The sequence below is a fragment of the Marmota marmota genome, unplaced genomic scaffold (genome assembly GCF_001458135.2).
Source record: "Marmota marmota marmota unplaced genomic scaffold, marMar, whole genome shotgun sequence".
Taxonomy (NCBI): domain Eukaryota; kingdom Metazoa; phylum Chordata; class Mammalia; order Rodentia; family Sciuridae; genus Marmota; species Marmota marmota.
In genome coordinates, this window is record NW_026000093.1 from 20,437,024 (window position 1) to 20,454,888 (window position 17,865).

The 17,865-nt window shown below is 33.2% G+C and overlaps 1 protein-coding gene across 2 annotated transcripts; it reads right to left on the reverse strand.

Annotated features, from left to right (window-relative positions):
• Nucleotides 1-215: 215 nt before the first annotated feature.
• LOC107142436 (syndecan binding protein) lies at nucleotides 216-15,457 on the reverse strand. 2 transcript variants are annotated; one of them, XM_015485851.2, is made up of 8 exons: nucleotides 15,304-15,457; nucleotides 10,792-10,870; nucleotides 8,839-8,948; nucleotides 6,429-6,587; nucleotides 5,326-5,501; nucleotides 3,662-3,833; nucleotides 2,810-2,901; nucleotides 216-1,367 (listed from the first exon to the last, which is right to left on the reverse strand). In XM_015485851.2, the coding sequence occupies exons 1-8, from the start codon at nucleotides 15,352-15,354 to the stop codon at nucleotides 1,313-1,315; spliced, it is 894 nt and encodes a 297-aa protein (XP_015341337.1). In that variant the 5' UTR covers nucleotides 15,355-15,457; the 3' UTR covers nucleotides 216-1,312. The 2 variants fall into 2 exon arrangements, with proteins under 2 accessions (XP_015341337.1, XP_015341336.1); XM_015485850.2 differs by having other exon boundaries at nucleotides 6,429-6,590; nucleotides 15,304-15,456.
• Between the last annotated feature and the right edge of the window lie 2,408 nt (nucleotides 15,458-17,865).

A 17,865-nucleotide genomic window follows, 5' to 3' on the forward strand; every position in this document is an offset into this window, starting at 1 on the left:
GGCGAACCCGTCCCTCAGACTGCATACTGGGGCAGGAGCTTCAACGCTCACAGCCTTTCAGATCTGAGGGGTTCTCAACACTCCTGGATGTCAGCTGCTCATGGAGAGCAGTGCCCTGCCTTCCACAGTTGGAAGCAGATTTCACGTGCCCATCAAGGCCATGCACAAGTGTGACAACTGACAAAAGTTCCAAATGATGCAATAACAGACTAAAGTTTAACTTTTTGCATATTTATTTAAAACAGGATAGATATAAATCAAAAAGAAAAAAAGGATAAGTGTCACTGCCATTTTGTTTTCAGGAAGGAGTCAGGGGACAACAAATTATTAGGAAAACATTCTAAGAGCATTCTGAAGTAGCTAGGTTACATAAAATTAAGATTCAAATGCCAAAATTAAGTATTATCTTACTTAATCCACAAATGAAAAAAAGGAGTCCAAAGTTTATCCTGTTTAGCGTTAAGAATTTTTTACATTAAATATATAGCGATTTGTTTTTCAGAAAGTGATACTGGCAAATTTTAGAAGAAAGAAATTTCCATTATGCAATAACTAGAAAATCTCAAATACAGCTAAGCAGCTATGCCATAGCTCAGTAAGTACCATTAAACTGTTATGGGTTAGTGTACATTTCAGTTTAATATACAACTACGTTTGGGGTTTTAGAAAGGCAGCAATATTTTGGCTTTTATTCTAGATACTTAACACAGTTAAGGCGACAGTTCAAGCATTATTAAGTGAAGGTAGTTAAAATTTAATAACAATCATTATACTCTCTTGCAATCTACATACACTGTAATGCTTACATGGAATGAAATCAGTGTTACTTAATTGGTCACACACACACACACACACACACACACAGAGAACTTAAACTATCAAAGGCAATCATCCTAAATATACTATGGTAACATGTTAATAATGTAAATACACCATACAACTAAAGAAACATGAATAGCACTATGCATTATCTAGAAGAAAAGTGACTGCTTCTCACACAACACTAAACTTGTATCAGTCATCCTAATCACAATGGCTTATAAAAGCATCAGGTTTCCAGTAGAGAAACTATTCTAGGAAAGTCAATAAATCTTTTGAAAGTTTCACATCTGTAAAACCAGGATAAGGCTACAACTATCTTGAAATCTGAAGAAAGTATCAGATGCAACAGTAAGGTTCCCAGCCATGATGTATAGAAAGGTCCTCATGCAGCATATGCTCCCTGGCTCCGGGAAAGCTTCATGTGCATAATGCAGAAGTTGCCGAAGAAGGAAACTGGAGAAGTTCAGCTGTGTTTACACTGTGCTGTGACTTAAACCTCAGGAATGGTGTGATCCATCAGGCTTTTCACGATGCTTGTCGCCATCCTACAAAAGAGTCACTTTCATTACACATGGAGGTTTTTGTTTTTTGTTTTTTTTTTTTAATGCTATGTTAAATTCAAGAAAAACCCCAATTAAAATTGAGCTCCAAGTATCATTAGATGAGGAAATTGGGAAAGTTCTTCCAAATGAGCTCAGATCTAAGTCTCTTGATAATTTTGTTGATGGAAAACAGCATGAAAGGCTATCTATCTTGGCTAGACAAATTGAGATGTAAGTAAGTCCTTGTAATGCTAAGGATGATGATTTTTAAAAAGATAAGGTCATAACAAGTTGGAGAGGAAGTGGGGAAGAAATAGTTTAAGAAAAAGAGCTCTAGGCAGGCTCAGTGGCACATGCCTATAATCCCAGCAGCTCAGGAGGCTAAGACAGGAGGATCGCCAGCCTCAGCAAAATAAAGGCAACTCAGTAAGACCCTGTCTCTCAATAAAATACGCTGGGGTTGTGGCTCAGTGGTCCAATTGCCCTGAGGTCAATTCTCAGTATCCTACCCCCAACAAAAAAAGAAAAAAGAGAACTCTAGAAAAATTAGTCTTGAAAGTAATTCTTCTCTAAGATAGGGAAGCTGTGCAGTCTACCCAGAACCACATAAAAATTTTCATTACAAAGGTCATGTTAATGAATTTGTAAAATCTCATTTCCACATGCATGATAGAAATTCTGAAGTTGGCTTGGCAAAAACAGTTATGATAGAAGCTCAGATTTGAAAAGTGCTAGTGAAAGTAGCCCTATTCAATTTTTTACACTGAGCTTCCCAATCCTGTCCCGAGGACAGATAACAGAACCACACACCTCTACTTGAGATGCTAGAGAGAACAGTTACTCTGTAATTTTTGTATGCAGTACTGGGGACTGAATCCAGGGCCTTGCACATGCTAGGCAAGCACTCAACCTCTGAGCTACACTACCCGCTCCTTTTAAATTTTATTTTTGAGAGAGGGTCTCAGTTTCCTGGGTTGCTGAGACTGGCTTCTTAACTTGATTTTCCTGCCTCAGCTTCCAAGTAGCTGGGATTATAGGCATCACACCATGCCTAGCTGAAACTATTATTCTTAACATCCAATAAAAGTAAGAACTCACCACAACAAACCAACATGACTAGATGTCTACTGAGCAAAGGAACTATAGGCATAGTGCTACTGTAGTCATTTATACTACAAATTGAAAGCAAGTTACCTCTTTTTGAAAACACTTTATTAGGCACTGTTAAAATTTATCAAGGGTACAGTGAATTTTATTTCATACTTGGGAAGTTGCAAGGGGCCTTACCAAACAGTTCCTCTGATTTAAGTAATGTATTTCAAATTTCTAAATAAATACCAAGGTCATCTTTAAGGTAAAAGAACCAAAGGTTTGGAAATTAAAATATGGTACTTATATAAAGTCACACATCTATATATGTTAAGCTGAAGAATTTGTGTACTTACCGTTTAATAATGTGCTCAAAGATAAAAGCAGGCATGATTGTGATGGTAACCACAGTTCCTGATGTTGACAGTATGTCTGCAATTTGAGAGTCCTGAAGAAAATATATAATGAAAGTTAATTTCACTAGAACTTTATTTAATATTCTTGATAAAGAAATACATAATATACATTGTGTTGTGTTTTACTAGTATCTCCCAAATCCTGACCCTTGGTATTTCTAAACATTTTAAGCTTTCCTTGCCAAGTTTAATTCTATACAACACAATTTTACAGCTGGTAACAAAATCAGTTAACTGAGCTGAACATACTGAATAAGAACATCTTTTTATTATTTATAAATGAATAATTTTTCCATATATAATACAGTATCCTGTTAACTGTGTATTCTATAATTTATGAAATGAGGTCTTAAAACCTTTACAACTTAAGATAGAAGATTTGTAGAAAGAGAAAAACTTTTTTTAAAAAAAAGGTCCTAATATGGATGAAAATTATTACTCATTTCCTAAATTCTTGGATTGAAAAGGTGGCCAAACCAATCATTTAAATGTTGTCAAAATTTTCACTGCCCAAGTCTCAACAGAATTTTAACTCAAATAACTTCAGGGATCATCTAGTCCAACCCCTTCTGTACACAGGAAAGAAGATTCTAGGTAACATTTCAGGGAATTTTTGTAAACACAGCTAGCTGGGTCCAGGCCAGACCACAGCCCCAGGTCCTACACCTTGCACCTCCCAAGTTTCTGTATTTTGGAGGTCAATATAAAACAGCACCACCTAAATGATCAAAGGAAAAAGAAGTCTTCTAAAATAAAACTGTAGCAGGAACACACAGAAGGACTATTCCTCACCTTCAAGCCAATGACATTCTGCCCATTGATTTCACAGATGTTATGTTCAGTGAGAAGACCATTTCTGGCTGCAGAACTATCTTTCACTATGGATGTTATTTTTCCATTTTTAAAGATAAAACCAACATGTCCAGTACTATCCTTGTGCATGGTAATTGTGCGTTCAAAGGGCCTGCAAACAAAATGGACAATTTCAATTAAAATTTTATACTGATGGACTGTGATAGACATCATTATTCAAAGTACATGTATATGAAGACACGAATTGGTGTCAACATACTTTATATACAACCAGAGATATGAAAAATTGTGCTGTATGCATGTAATAAGAACTGCAATGCATTCCACTGTCGTTTATTTTTTTTAAATCAATAAAAAAATTTAATACTAAGGTAAACATTTAATGGAATTCATATAACCATAAATTCCATCCTATTGGATAGTTAGTTATAATAAATATTAAGTGTTTCCAGCAAAAAACTAATTATGGCTCTGATGTTGTACATGCACTGTAATTTGTGTAAAATGCTTTCAAAAATATCTTCATTATGATTTGGTTTATCTGAAGAAGGAAATCCTGACTAGTATCAAAGACAAGTGAACAAAATGCTTCTTGCAGTTCAACAATAGCTTTTCCCTTTAAAATTCATAATACTTTTGCATTAGCAATGAGGCTTGAATTTTTTAACCCGAATCAAGAGCTAAAATTGAATTTTTCCTTTTATTAACTTTTACTATTTATTAAAGCCTACCTAACTCTTAAGAAACATTAAAAAAAATTTTTAAAACCTTTTATAGTATTTCTCACATCTTAAGTTTGAAAATTTTATAGAAAAATGGGTGTTTTTGTTGTTGCTTTATTTTGCTCTATTTTAGAAGACCTACAAAGGCATGTAAGATTTCCTCAAGCCCCATTTGGAAAAGAAGGCACACAGCTATATAAAGAGACAGTCAGTGTGTGCTCTTAGAAGCTGTCATATCAGTTATACTTGCTCACATCTCTAAAACCCTGCTATCATAAATCAACCTGTGCTTACATTATAAAATTCAAAAGTCACATCTTCCTGTTGGTAAAACTATGTTTAGATATACAGAAAAAATGACCTTCATCTATAAAAATGCTTACTAAATATCTAAAATATATTAGAAATTAGAAACAATTATAGAGAAAATAGAAGTTAAACTGAGATAAACAAAAATTCACAAATTTATTGTAACAATGTGATATAGCTCCACCCTTCACACTTGTGGGGACTGGCAAATAAGATAAAGGGAGGCTCAGTATCATGTGCTTAATATTTAAGAGTTATAACTGAACTAAGCACTACCAAATGTTTTATCCTCTTGACAACTAGAGCTTCATAATCACCTAAAAGGCCAGATGTGGTTTTCAAAACTCATAAACTTCTGGAGTTCTAAGTAGACTCCGACCCTCGTGACACCTATAAACTCTGAAATAAGGTATATATATGCAAAATCAGAATTTTACTTTTAAAAAAATCAAACTATGTAAGAAAAATCTGCACCAAACAACTTCAAGATCCTAAGGCTTATTAATAACATTTGATTATTTTCTCCAACACTATATTTACAGAATCCTGAAAGCCCCCCAAAATGGAAAACTAGTCCTGAATTTCCATTTGAACTGTTTATCAAAAGCTTACCTATCACGAATGGTCATAGTAATCTTCTCTCCAAAAGCCTGTTTGAGCACCTTGTGTGCTTTATCAGAGCTCCAGCCTGCACAGTTTTCACCATTGATCTGCAGCACCTGGTCCCCAAATCTCAGACCAACTAAAGAGGCTGGAGAATTAGCCTGGACTAGCTGAACAAATATACCCTAAACAATAAGAAAATAAGTGGTCATGATTTGAAAGTGCTGGTTAGAAATCTCCCATCAAAACCAAGAAAAAGGAAAACAAGAAAAGAAAAACTATGAGTGTAATGTGCCATGTTAACTCCTTTAAATCAAGCACACTGACAGGTCTTCAATGAGCTATGAGCATGAGGAAATCAAATACCCTCAACCCTCTGGATTTCAGGCAGGAATGGGGTTTCCTGCCAAGGTTAGCCTTATTTTTGTATGTGCAAAAGCTGGATTTCGCGAGCTGATGAGACTTAAGACTGACACTAAATCCAATAAAGTAATGGCCAAAACTATAAATCAGGATAAAGACCCAACATGTCCTTAACAAATTCTAAAATGTTCCTCAGAGAGTAACCCTGTTTCATGTCTTCAGTATGGTGAGAAATAATTGTTTTATTACTACTTTATTAAAATAGTGATTGCCCTAATTAGAAACATGCTCAGAAAATGACCTATTAAATTTGAATTTCAAGGGCAGAAATAACAAACCTGTAAAATCATCTCACATCATCATTTACTTTAAAAATGTTTTTTAAAAAATGAATGTATGTTGATTCTCACAGATCAGTTTTTTTCTTAACTTTCATATATGTCACCCTATTTCAATCCCAGAATGTTCTTCTATTATGTTATACATACATAACATAGTTTAATAGTTTATAATAAGTAGTCTGGTGAGTACTCAGAAAAGAAAAAAAAAAATCATTCAAAGTAATATTCTTGCAAGTTCCTAGTCTGCCTTCTCAAAATAGGGCATCTCCAATTAAACAAGTTAATATTTATAATATTCTGTTATAAATGCATCATTACAACTAAAACATTTCTATTTCAAATTATTTTAATATTAATCACTTAATATTTTATAAGCTATTTAGATAAACTAGATATTAAAGTACTTACATTATCTATTGATTTAAGCCTAAGCCCAATTTTTCCATCTTGATCCTTACACAAAATGACTTCACGAATCCCTTGCTTAATCTCTGCTCTACGAATTCCAACATCATTACCCGTTACAGGAGCCACCATATAATTCATACTGGAAGGTCTTGCTACCAACTGCTGACAAAAACATATAGAATGTGTCAATATTTAGAAACAATGTCCTGAAAAAAAATTAAAATACCTGGAAAGTAACTCAGTTGTGCTTTTCCAAAAATTAATCTATAAATAATTTCTTTCAGATAAAGTCTGACTTCTGCAAAAAATGACACTAGTATTTACTTACTAATTCCTTTTTTTGTGCCTTTTCAAATTCACTGGCACTTATTTCATGCATACCATCATTTGCTGCATACTGACATTTAACTCAACAACAGACCACCAATGAAAATACTCTCATAAGTTATGGCCTATTGATTACATGGCCATCTCAGTTTGTGCAAGTACACTCCACATCTTCACAATGATGAAATCAACTAACAAATCATTTCTTAGAATGTATCCCTCTCAAAAAGCAACTCTATTTTTATTTGTCTTCATTTCAAATATATTTTCCTCAAACTTAAAGGCCATGCTATGCTTTTGAGAGACATTTTTCAGAAGGTATTTTTATGTGGAAGCCACTTCATTTTTATCAGAGGTACCTGGTTGATTTTTACATAATCCAGAGTTAAGAATGATTTTTATATTTTTAAAAGTTGTAAACAAGCTGGGCACAGTGGCGCACACCTGTAATCCCAGCAGTCCCAGCAGCTCGGAAGACTGAGACAGGAGGATTGAGTTCAAAGCCAGCCTCCGTAAGAGCAAGGTGCTAAGCAACTGAGACTCTGACTCTAAATAAAATACAAAATATGTGACAGGTCATAAGTGATTATTAAAGACTAAGATGATTATGGGACACTTTATGGAAAAAAAAACTTTCCTGAATCTTGGTTTTATGAAGGTGAACTGCACCTTTTAAGAATAAAATATAACATTGTTATTGTCATATAAAGTTCAAATATTTCTACAAGTATGTGAATATACCCTGGTATTAAGCTACTGTCAAAAAGCTCCAAATGCACTCTTCTATTCTTCATTTGGTGGTGCTGGGGCCTGAATTGTTGAAGTTACATTTTCCTTTATCAGAATGTTTTGGGTTCCCTTTCATCACATGAGGCCCTAGAGACTGGAGGGAAAAGTGTCTATTTTCTGTTTGCTTTTGATTTTTATCAGCACTGCCTGAGCATGGCCCTTAACCTACACAGCTATTTCCAGTATCTATCTATTACTGTCACTCAGAACCAGCCTCATTTCAACCCTTCAGAAGGCATGATACTTCAGCAGGGTTCTCTCTTCTAAGATCTGAGTCTAGCTCTGTGGAGCTCTCTGCCTAAGCTTCTGTTTATTCCAACTTCTTCCCTATGTTACTCAGTCCTGACAGAAGTAGCTAACTTTCTGCAGTTATACCTATATTCAATTTTTGCTTTTTCAATTCTTCATTTCTTAAATTATCTCTGATAAAAACTTACTACAATTTATTTTCACAACTGGACCTACATTTATTTGCTAAATAAATGCAAGGTGCAGTATTAAGCACCAGGGTTATGGCAACAAGACAGACATGGATTCTGTCATGATCTTTTTACTATATTTATAACCACCAGATATGTTGAAGCCCAGAATCTGGGGCCTAATTATATGGAGTTTGGGACTGTATAGGACTATTAAGAGATTATGAGCAAAGAAATATGACAGATCTGTACTTCAGATTAATTGACCTAACAGCATCTTAATATTGTTTGAAATAAGAAGTTACTACAGGAAATGTAAGATATTACTGTAATAGTCTAGTTTAGAAGTCCAGAAACCCTGAATATGGTTATAGGAGAACTGGAATGGATAAAATGAACACAAGAAATATGAGAGACAGAGTCTAGGTTTCAGTAACTGAATAAATGCAGAAGACAAAGAACTAATAAAAAGCATCTGAATTTTTTTTATTTATTTTAATTGTATTTTATTTACTTATTTTTAATTGGACACAATACCTTTATTTTGTTTATTTTTATGTGGTGCCAAGGATCGAACCCAGGGCCTCGCATGTGCTAGGCGAGCACAGAGTCTACCGCTGAACTACATCCCCAGCCCCAAGCATATGAATTTTTTTCCAAACATCTGAATTTTTAAGTCCTAATAAATCCAAACAGTGGTAACAGCACCATAGGAAGCAGATAATGCAAAAAGTAATATCCACAAGGAAGTGTAAAATTTAAGAGACTTGGTCAATGCTTAAGTTATAAATTTGTGAGTTAGTTACAAAAAGGAGAGCTTAAATCTATGTATAAAATTATGACACAAAATTCAAAATTAATTATATTATACATACCCCCTGAACTGATGCTCCAGGGACCATGGCCATATTTGCATGTATTTCTTCATCATTTAAACTCAGGCCCATGTATTGGGAGAGCTCCGGATACAGTTTAGGATAGAGATCTAATATAAACAGAAGAATGAATGAAGGAAGGAAAAGGCACTGAAAGAATACTCAAAATTAAAACTACCATTTACATAGGACTTCTACCTGTATTTAAAAAATGATATTTAAGTTAGAAAATCTAGAATATAAAGTAGCAATTTGGAGGGGGACTTCCACATCTTTGTGATTCAAAATGAAAAATATAAAAAATGTGTAAGATAAAAGTCATAAAATATGAATACATCTGAACTGAATCAATCTTCGATTTCTAAGACAGTTATCCCTTAGTATCCATGGGGGACTGGTTTCAGGACCCAGCACAGAAAACCAAATGTGTAGATCCTCAAGTTCCTCATATAAAATGGTGTAATATTTACATATAACCTATGCATATCCTCTCATATACTTTAAATCACCACTAGATTACTTGTATTAGTTAATATAATGCAATGCTACATAAATAGTTACTGATTATATTAAAGAATAATGACAAGAAAATAATTTTGTACATGTTCGGTACATATAATTTTTACTTTTTATTATTTATTTTTAGTACTGGAGATTGAACCCAGGGTCACTTTGTCACTGGGCAATGTCCCTAGTCCTTTTTATTTTTTTGACACAAGGCCTTGCTAAGTTGCTGAGTCTGGCCCTGAATACTTGCAGTCCTCCTGTCTCCGCCTCCCAAGTTGCTGGGATTATAAGCATGCACAACTGGCAATTCTATTTTCAATGTGTGGCTGAATAAATCTGTGGATACAAAACCCAAGGATACAGAGGACTGACTACTCAAGAGTAAAAACAATTTTTCCAAATAAATTATATTCCCTTTTCTGTTTCTTAAACCTATTTCATTAGGAATTGTATAAGAGTATGGCTGATTTCTCCAATTCAGAAATGATCAAAATGTCTATTGTCAAGCCAGCTACTCTGTGACTCATTCACTAAACATGGCTATGGAATGAATCTTCTCAACTAACAACACTAAGAAAGAAAATTCAAAGTGTCCCATATCATTTTAAGAATGTAAATCACATTCCAATGAAATCCTAGAAACAGTATTTTTTTTAAATATTTATTCTTTAGTTGGACACACTACCTTTATTTTATTTATTTATTTTTATGTGGTGCTAAGGATCAAACTCAGGGTCTTGCACATGCTAGGCAAGCTCTCTACTGCTGAGCCACAACTCCAGCCCCTAGAAACAGTATTTTTAGATTAATAATATTAAAAGTTTTTAGTAGTTGTGTACTATTTTCAAAAGCTCTTTTTAAAATGATCTATTTGTAACTTAAAATGGATTCTAAAGTAAAAATGTTATAAATAGCTATAAAACAAGATGACAGTACACAAAGAACTTATATAACATTGGATTTGCATCTTAAGTCCTCTTATTTAGAGACTCTGTCCTGAATCCCTCTAAAATGTGAAGGAAAAGGAGAAGACGGGATATGGAGATTTAAAATACTCCTGAATCTGTGAAATATTCCAAAATGTAGGTAGCTGGAAATTTTATAAGTTCCCCTAGCAAAGACAGGAGACGGTTGATGAAGTTCAAGAGCAGCAGTGAAGAAAACCATAGTTCCCATGTAAGGTTTTTTCATAAATTAATCTTATTAGAGACTTATGAGTCACACTAAAATCAATTTACTTAAGTCATAAAACAAATCTTCAGAGTCCCAGTTTATTCTCTTAATTAGATAAAGGGCTATTTTTTAATAAATATTTTTCTTTATTTCTACTAGAACTTTAACCACCAATTTTATACAGTCTATCCAAAAAGAAAAAAAAAATGAATCTTGGATTACACTTAACAAGTACTTCTGTGCTGAAAGAATAAACCCAAAGTATAAACCTACTTCCATCTTGACAGATGGGAGCAGAAGCTTCTGACAAAATTGCTGGGTTGGCAGGGTTTGCAGAAAAGGCAGTTTGAGCCTGAAAAAGAAAAGAAGAAAATTCTAGTACCACATCATAAATTCTTACTTAACATTCTTATTTAATCCAGTACTTCCCAAAAGAAACTAAAATCTTAAGTTTTTAAGTAAATTTCATTTCAAACACTTCAGCAATAATTTTTTTCGAAGGAAATCTGAATCAAGAACATATTTCATACTCTGAATATTTTAAGGTTATCATAAACATTGAATACGCATCATTTTACATCTATTTCTGAGTCCCACCACCCCAGTACTAAGATTGAATACAGGGCCTCATACATGCAAGGCAAATGCACTACCAATGAAGAACCTCCCCAGCACTTTATTTTTAGAGACAGGGTCTCCCTAAGATGTCCAGTCTGGAAAGTAAGATCCTTCTGCCTTAGCTTCCCAAGTATCTGGAATCATAGCTGTACACTATCACCCCTGGCTATTCTACATATCTTGATAACAAAGTACTTCATAGTGCTTCAACAAATTAATTAATAAATTACTATTTTCAAAAAGTAATCCAAAATGGATGACAAACCATTTTACATTTTTATCATTCTTTCACTAATTAGTCCAAATAAAATCATTTAAATTATCTGCATAAGGCAAAAAAGCTCTATCATATTCATATAAGTCACATATCAGAAAACAACTAAAATTTTCATATTATGTTTCTAATATTTATTCTACCACTTTAGTATGACTCACTGAAATAATCTATACTTAGCAAGTATAGGAATGCCTAAAACATACTTTATCACTAACATAAAAGAATGAATTATTTTGAATGAATGAATTATTTTCACTAAACAGATATTTATCCATGCTACTCATGCTCAAATATGCTGTCTCAGGGATTCATAGCCTATGTCATAAGTACAAAGTACATTCCACAGATAGAAGTACTTTGTCCTTTACAGAAAGAACTTTCTCTTCAATAATCATGTCATTTAGAGACAAGTTTGGCAATAAGTTGTATGACCAATCTAATTATCCCTTACTATTTAGCTCAAAATGTGTCAAAATAAGAAATGAAGTTTATACTATCTCAACCCAGATGTGCAATCAATGCCAAAAGTAGTCTCAAGATGCTAAGAGAGATGGAACTGTAAGTACAGTCAATCAATGCTTTGAATGGTACTAAATTCATCTGAATTGTGAATGTTCTCATATATTGTACTTAGATAACTGAGTCATCCTATAGTATGTTTTATAATTTATTACACATTCTAAATTTATTACACATTCAAAATGCAGCATGAAAATCTTTTACTTATAACAATTCAGAAATTCAAAGTGAATTCTTAAAGTTCTTTTACCAACTTTCAACTAAAAGTAGTCAAGTAGCCATTTTCTTGAATCATCTGTAAGGAAATAAAAAATACTGCTCATTGTTAAAAAGAAATGAACTATCAAGCTGGAAAAAAAAAAAAAAGACAGGGAAGAAACTTAAACATATATTACTAAGTGAAAGAAGCCAATGTGAAAAGGCTAGATATTGCATTATGTCAACTATATGACATTCTGAAAAAGGCAAAATTGGGCAGAAAGTAAAAGGATTAGTTGTTGCTAAAGGTTGTGAAGAGGGATGAAGAAGCAGAACACAGATTTTCAGAGCAGTGAAACTATTCTGTATATGACAATGTCTTTATATACTTGTCAAAGCCCATAGAAAATGGCAGATAAAAAGAATTAACCCTAAAGTAAACTATGGCGGTTGGGTGATAATGGTAGAGATTCATCAACTGTTAAAAAATGTACCACTCAAGTGCACATGTCCAGAGTGACAGAGATTGCACACTTGTGGGAGCAAGGGATGTACTGTGCCATTTGTTCCACTTTGATGGGAACCTGAAACTGCTCTAAAATATAGTTTATGGATTTAAAAAATATTGCTTTTCTTTATACTATTTTTATTCTTTCATTATTTTTTCTTAGCCAAAGAACACTTAAGAATTTATAGAAAGTTCTCTGCAAATAAAATTACTTAGTCATGTAATTTGTAGTAAAAATAAAACAAGGGAATAAAAACAGGAAATCATTAAATGTAGCAAATTATTTCAAACTTACCTTGAAACCTGAAAAAAAAAAAAAAAAAACCAGGGGTGCATGAGGGACAGTGCCCCAGGCAATTACTGCCAGGGCCTGCTCTTTCTGTCATTTACAGAAAGCATGTAGAAAGAATCCATACTTGTGGAGTCTCTTCTGTCAAACCCTGCTCACCATTAACAGGAAATGAAAGCACTGGTTCTCTATATCATTGTTTCTTAAAAGCTTAATTTTTTATAGGATGAGGAACCACAAGCTCCTGTTAAGATTATACAATGTTGAAAGCCACAGCCTAATGGCTATTGTAAAATAGTTTATAAAATATGAACTGCCAGTTCACTGCTATGAGTGAGTTTTGCTGTGATATAAAAGGCCAGGAGATGAGAAAATGAATACTGCACTCCTCTACAATACCTCTTCAGGACTATCAAGAATAAAACAAATCCATATTAGAAAATGAAGAAAAAAAAAACCCAAAACACAGCCCAAGATTGTAATGGCTAAATTAGTAATAGTTTTTAATCCAGGGGGAAGAAAAGAACCGTGTTTCCCTCCTTACTCATGGCTCCATCACTTAGCAAATATTTTTCTGATCTAACAAAAAGTCCTATAACGGAATTATTCATGCAACCTGTTTCTCCTTAAAGAAATCAGCCTGATGTAGACTATATCCCTCTTTATTTTTCAATCCAATTCTTGTCAATTATCAATGACTTTTTCTGCTGTTTTCAAAATCAAAAGCCTCTGTTCAGAGCCAATTGTAAGTTCCATAGAAAGCTAACAAAAAAAAAAAAAAATGAAAACAAAGATTAGTCTCAAATCTGCCTACAAATCTTTATCAGATAATGTACTGATGTCACATTAATTAATGGCTTAGTGGTTATTCTGGAAAGTGAAGTATTTCACATATAAAAGCTTTCTAAAAGAAAAAGTACTGTTCAGGTGAACTTTGTAGAAATAAAAACTACATTAAAAAAACATTGCCAAAATACTAAAGAAGTGATACAACATTTAAGATGACTGAATAAGCCACCTAAAACTCAGAAGCATCAAAGCTCTGGCAGATGAACTGTAAGTTTTACAAACCACACTTTAATACCCACCCTGGATTTAAGATGGAAAATAACTGCTAGTGACTCTGTTCCTGTAGTTCAGCCATTCCCACAAAGTTAATAATCCCAGTCACACGTTACTGCTTCTGCTTTTTTCCTTTTCCCAGTAAGGCCAATATTTTACCTAAAATGATTACATTCTTCAGCTTGCTTAAGACTTTTCACATCTTCATAATAAACTTTTTCTGATCATTATTCAATCATTAAGATAAATCTCATTTTAGAGTAAAATGTCAGTACTTAAGTAAAATGAGTGTAGGATAAGGGGTTTGCAAACAGTGAACAATTCAAAAAGAAACCCCTCATAATTATCATATTAAAAAAATTATTTAGCTGGGTGCAGTGGTGCACACCTATAATCCCAGCGGCTTGGGAGGCTGAGGCAGGAGGCTCGTGAGTTCAAAGCCAGCCTCAGTAAAAACCAAGGCACTAAGCAACTCAGTGAGAACCTGTCTATAAATAAAATACAAAACAGGGCTGGGGATGAAGCTCAGTGGTCTAGTGCCCTTGAGTTCAATCCTCAGTACCCCCAAAACAAAGATCATTTAGAGTATTAATAAATACAATGTGGGTAATAAATACAGTGTGGTTTATCTTGTCAAGTTAAAATAACAAACCATAGCTGAACAGAGTCTGAGTTTATAAGAGATCAAATAGAAAGCAAACTATAAACAGATGAGTTCAAAATGGTTTCCAGCTAAAAAAGATTATCAAATATTTCCAAAATACCAAGAACTGATCCCAACTCCACATTTTCTTTATAAGTAGAAGCATTTATATTCAAAGCTAATACATGAAGGAAAGAAATCACTATGCCCTTGTACTTTTACAATACTGCTCTTTTAAAAGTAGCATGTGCTTCACTATTTCTATATTTTTTAATTTCAAATAGGAGGGTTAGAATTATTATAAAGATCCCAAAAGAAAAATGTACCAATTTTACACAAAACTGTAATTATGTAAAGGCTGGAGTACATTTTATCAACTTAAATTTGTTGTAGTAGTTTAAACATTAGTCTGAAAAAGAAGCTGTCTTCGAAGAGTTTAAGTCAAATTTTAAAGAAATAACATCCCACACCTATTAATTCACAGTGGAATGAAAAAGAATTACTAGTTTCTCTGTGACATTTTTGTCTACCATTAACAGGAATGAACAAAAAATTTTATGAATTATAAAAATATATACAAATACATCAACTAGTTATGTTTCTAGCTTTGCTTCACAAATAAGTAGAATGTATGTTACAGTATAGAAAAAAAATTAAATATTTTAACATACCTGAATTACTTTGTCCACCTTCAAATCTTCAAGAGATGGATAGAGAGACATTTTTGTAGACTTTTCCTAAAGAAAAAAAAAAATTATTTTTCAAGTGTCACAGAATACACCACTGCACAACCAGCAACAGACATGTGAACATGTACAACTGTTTAACACAATAAAAACATCTGAATTTTTTATTTGCATTTCCCTAATGACTAATGATGCTGATTATCTTTTTATGTGCCTAGCCACTTGCATTCTTATTATCTATCTCTGCATCTTCTATCTATACATAAATGTTTATTTAAACCCCACTACCTCTGGGTTTTAAACAGGATTATTTTTCTTTTTCTCTTTTTTTTTTTTTTTTGAGTAGTTAACAGTTTTGCCTATATTCTAGTCATTACTCCTAATCCATTCAGACTACAAAAACAACAAACTATGGACGAGGTTACTTATAAACAGAAATTTCTTTCTCACAGTTATGGACAATGAAGTCCAAGGACAAGATGCCCACAGATCTGGTGTCTGGGGAGGCCCCATTTCCTACGTAATTTGCACAGAGTGGGAAGGACAAGGCAGCTCTACACCATCTTTTTCATAAGGGCACTGATCCTATTCATGAAAGCAGAACCCACACAAGATCATCACTCCCCCAAAGTTTCCACCTTCACCTTGGTCATTATGGGATGCAATAGATGAGCTGGGGGCTGGGTAAGCAAGACTAACATTCTGACTATATCACAGAACAGGATCTGTAAATACTTTCTTCCTGCGAACTGTTTTTTAACTTTCTTGACAAAGTTTTAAACTTTGATAAAAGTCAAATGTATATTTCTTTTTGGTTACTATAGGCTTCAAATGAATTACTTAAGAAACTATTGCCTAACTCAAGGTCATTAAGACTTACATTTGTTTTCTTCTTCTAAGAATCTGATAGCTTTAATTCTTACAATTAAGTCTTTGATCTGTTTTCACTAATTTTTGTACATTGTGTGAAATAGGTACCCAATTTCTTTTCTAAGTGGATCAAATGTCCCAACACCATTTTTTGAAAACTTTTCTTTTATTGAATTTTTTGGCACACTTGTTTAAAATCAAATGCCTAATTTTTTAAAGGCTCTAAATATGTAATGAATTGTAATGCATTCCGCTGTCTTATATAACAAACTAGAATAAAAAATTTAAAAAAGAAAATACTGAATTGATAGATTGAAATGATTTTATGTCAGTATATTTTTGTAAATATATGCAAAATTGCATAGAAAATATTTTGAAAGGATAAACTAAATATGTTAATGACTCTTATAATATTAATGATACTATCCAAGAATAAATTTTACTCCTTTAAAAAAAAAGATGGACAGAATGCCTTTATTTCTATTTATTTATTTATTGTGGTGCTGAGGTTAGAACCCAATGCCTCACACATACAAGGTAAGTGCTCTGCCATTGAGCTACAGCCCCAGTCCTATAAATATATTATTATTTCTGGACTCTAAATTCTGTCCCATTGAGCTATATGTCTATCCTTTTAACAATATCACACAGTCTAAATTACTGTACATTTGTAGTTAAGTTTTGAAATTAGGAAGTATGACTCCTACTATTTTATTCTTTTTCAATATTGTTCTGGTTATTTTGGGTCCTTTCAATTCATTATGAATGAGGATCTATATGTCCACTTTCACAAGGAAAAAGAAATTTTCACAGGGATTTCATTAACTTTGTAGAAGTTTTATGTCCATGAATAAGTTATTCCTGGCCTTTATACTCTTTTAATTTGCTTTTACTTATACTCTCTTTGGTAAACTGCTTCCTCCTATATATACTTATTAATGAATTTGATTTCTTAATCTTTTTTTGGGGTAGTGCTAGGGATTGAACCTAGGGCCTCACACATGCAGATAAGCACTCCACCACTGAACTATCCTTCCAGCCCTAAGTTCATTTTTAGACTGTTCATTTCTAGTGCAAGAAATAAATCTAACTTTGTACACTGACCTTGTACACAACTGTGCTGAATGCAATATTAGCTCTAGTATTCTTTATGGGGGTGGATTTATTAGGATGTTCTATATATAAAATCAAGTAGTTTTGAAATGAGATCACTTTTCCTCTTATTCCTGTCCCATCCAGATGGCCTTTTTCTTGTTCTTTTATAGTAGTAGCAAAATATACATAACAAAATATCCACCCTTTTAACAGTTTTTAAGTGTTTAACATTGACAATTATATTCATAATGTGTAGTTTTCTAGAATGATTGCATCTTGCATGACTAGCTACACATACAGAACAAATCCCTATTTCCCCTCCCCCATCTGTAATAATCACCATTCTACTTCCTGTTTCTATTAACTACTTTAAAAATTCATGTGAGTAGAATTATGCAGAGTTTGTCCACCTCTGACTTATGCTTTCAATTATTTTGAATAAATCCCATTTCATCATGGTGTAGAATCCTTTCAGTATACTAACTTGGTTAGCTAGTATTTTGTTGGAGATTTTTGCATCTATGACTGACAATTATATGACCTGCAGTTTTCTTTTCTTGTGATATTGTTATTTGAGTTTGG